Here is a 2,816-nt window from a genome sequence, read left to right on the forward strand (position 1 = left end):
GGGGGGTGGGGGGGTGGGCAGGGGGAGTTATTGTTTCCCTTGAGGAGCAGACTGGGTTGCTCATACATGGAGTGATTGGCTGGGAGAATTAACCGCTCCCATGACTCTCTGACAAGATACAGACACTCTTGGAAAGAAAACCAAGTTAGCCTTTATGTCTTAGTATGAATTAGGACCTAATACAAAACTAAATAAATAACCCTCTTCCCAAAATGGGAGGAAATATAATGAGATTATAAAGAAAGTGGGGAAGGGATGAAGGAGTTCAGAGAAGGAGTACCGAAAGAGGATCAGTGGGAGCACACCAACAAATCCTCAGGGGTGCCCATTCACAAAAGACACATGAGCAGACATGGCTCTGCCCCAAAGCCTGAGTCCCTGGCTCCCTGGCCTGTCAACAGCACCTTCACTCCCTCCCCAGGTCACCCACCAGTCGATGAGAAGGCAGAGTCTTCCTTAGAGCGGTTGCTGGGGAGAGAGTGAGTACTGTGGGTCCTCACTTCACAAAAGGGCTGCCAGGAACCTGCACATGTGGGACCAGCCAGGATTTGGGCACCAAGTCCCTATAAGCCACATGGGATTCTCTACCTTCTGCGGCAGGCCACTGACACAGACAGTGACCATTTGCTCACCCTGCCCTCCTTCTCCCTCCACTCAACAGTCACTCACCCATTCAGCAGGTATTTCCCAGGCACCAGCCAAGCACCAAGCCCTATGTCAGACATGGGGTTCTAAACATGAAGCCCAGCCCCCACCTTCCAGGAGATGGTGGAGATCACAGACATGAAACAGAGGGTGTGTACAGTGATAGAATGATACAGAGTCAGAGAAACCCAAGGAGGGGTCCCTAACCCCCTTAGGGGAGTTCACGGGGGGTCTTCTTAGAGACAAATATCTATTGAGAGTCTTCTCTGTGCCAGGTGTTGTTCTGGGCTGCGGGGAGACAGCAGTGAGCAAAACAGACAAAGTCCCAGCTCTCAGGAAGTTTTCCATTAGGGGTGGAGGCAGTATAGGCAATAAACATGGAAGCAAGCAAATAAATAAGGTACTTCTGAGTGCTAATAGGTGCAATGAAGACGATAAAATAGGGTACATGATAAAGAGTGATGAGGCAGGGGCACTTTGGCTTTTGTGGTTTTGAGGAAGTGACTTTGGAATTGAGGCTCAGATGATGAGAAGGAAGCAGCCATGGGAAGATCAAAGGGAAGGAGTGTTCCAGATAGAAGGAACAGAAAGGACAAAACCTTGGCAACAAGTTTAGCATGTGGCTAGAGCAAACAGAACAAGGAGGAAGGGAGGAAGATGAGGTAGGAGGGACAGGCAGGGGCCAGATCACAGAGGCATTTGTTGACCACTGTGAGGTTTTGGGGTTATATTATAAGGGTAATGGGGAGATTGAAGACCTCAGGGAGTGTGGAAGTCAGGAAGGGCTTCCTGGAAGAGGTGTCACTTGAAATGATTGAAGTTGAGAAGTTAACAGCGAAGAGGTACCTAGGCTAGGGAAGATTTTGGAATCATGCCTGTGTCCTAGCCCCCTTCAGCAGTCCATGAGGGATCCCTGAGCACAGAAGCTGACTTCTTACACCTACTGACACCCTCAGTGGCCAAAGACTGGGCTCTATGCTCTTCACACAGACCATGGCTACAGCTAACTCCTCCTTTTTCCCCTTGGGCCCAAACACCTTTCTGCCTGTGCCAGGGTCTCTGCAACTCAGGCTCCTTCCCACGACTTTTCCGCCCATGCTATTCTGGGTCCAGGCTAGATTCTAGAGGCTGAACTCCTCCTGCAGACCCTCTGGTGAGGCAGGCACAGTGGGCAACCTTCTGAAGAACTGTCTCCTCCCCAACCCCACCCCAGGTCTGGTGGTCGGAGGATGACCAAGGTGGTGAGGGACTTCCTGCAGGCCCAGCAGGTGCAGGCACCCGTGGAGCTCTACTCGGACTGGCTGACCGTGGGCCATGTAGATGAGTTCATGACATTCGTCCCCATCCCAGGCACAAAGGTGAGCTGGCCCCTGAGGCTGGAGTGAATAGGATAGTGCAGAACCCCTGTACTACCAGCTCCTGTCAACAGAGAGGGGTATCTAGAGGAAGACAACCGCAGAGAGGAAGAAGGAAGTAGGCTGAAGCTGGTTTGTACGTTGTTTCTGTGGCAGGTAAATGTTTAACCCAATAAATCCAAAATATTAGCGCCTCAGCATGTAGTCATTATAAAAATTATTCATGAGAGATTTTACATTCTTTTTTTATACTAAGTGTTCAGAATCAGGTGTGTATTTTACTCTTAGCACTTCTCAACTCAGACCAGCCACAAGTCAAGTGTCCAATAATCCCACAGGGCTGGTGGCTACTGTACTGGCCATAATGCTCTAGAGAGCAATGGGGTATGGGCTTGGGGCTCTGGAAAGAGGTTCTTTCATTTCCCAAGAAGTGAAAAGAAACAGCTGCAACTTCAAACCCTGGAAATTTGGTGCAAATGGCCTGGCCTCTTGGCCACTGGGAGAAGCTCTTCCTCTCTGTCCAAGGTCACCCTTGACTCTGAGCTTTGACTCGATGGCGTTGCTGAGGTGGAGGAATTTCTATAGCAGGAAGGGTGAGAAATATTCCTCTGAAATAGAGAAAACCCTGCCAGGTGGCCTTTGCTCGGCAGAGAGTGGCTTGAGACAATATGCAGGTGGGACCCCGGGTGCTGAGAGCGGGGGCTTCTTTATGGCTCTTGGCCACCTCCTCTCTGCTGACACTGGCCCTCTGGATGGTCTCTCACAGAAATTCCGGATGCTCATGGCCAGCACCTCAGCCTGCTACAAGCTCTTCCG

The 2,816-nt window shown here is 50.7% G+C and overlaps 1 protein-coding gene across 1 annotated transcript in view; it reads left to right on the plus strand.

The window, feature by feature from the left end:
- Window positions 1-2,816, plus strand: part of LOC103078103 (protein-arginine deiminase type-2) — a 43,592-nt gene that overhangs the window by 35,750 nt on the left and 5,026 nt on the right. Inside the window, exons 12-13 of the mRNA XM_007459260.1 lie at window positions 1,859-2,003; window positions 2,767-2,810. Of these exons, the coding sequence (XP_007459322.1) occupies window positions 1,859-2,003; window positions 2,767-2,810 (189 nt within the window). The remainder of the gene's footprint in view (window positions 1-1,858; window positions 2,004-2,766; window positions 2,811-2,816) is intronic.

The sequence above is a fragment of the Lipotes vexillifer genome, unplaced genomic scaffold, assembly GCF_000442215.2.
Source record: "Lipotes vexillifer unplaced genomic scaffold, Lipotes_vexillifer_v1.1 scaffold496, whole genome shotgun sequence".
Lineage (NCBI taxonomy): Eukaryota > Metazoa > Chordata > Mammalia > Artiodactyla > Lipotidae > Lipotes > Lipotes vexillifer.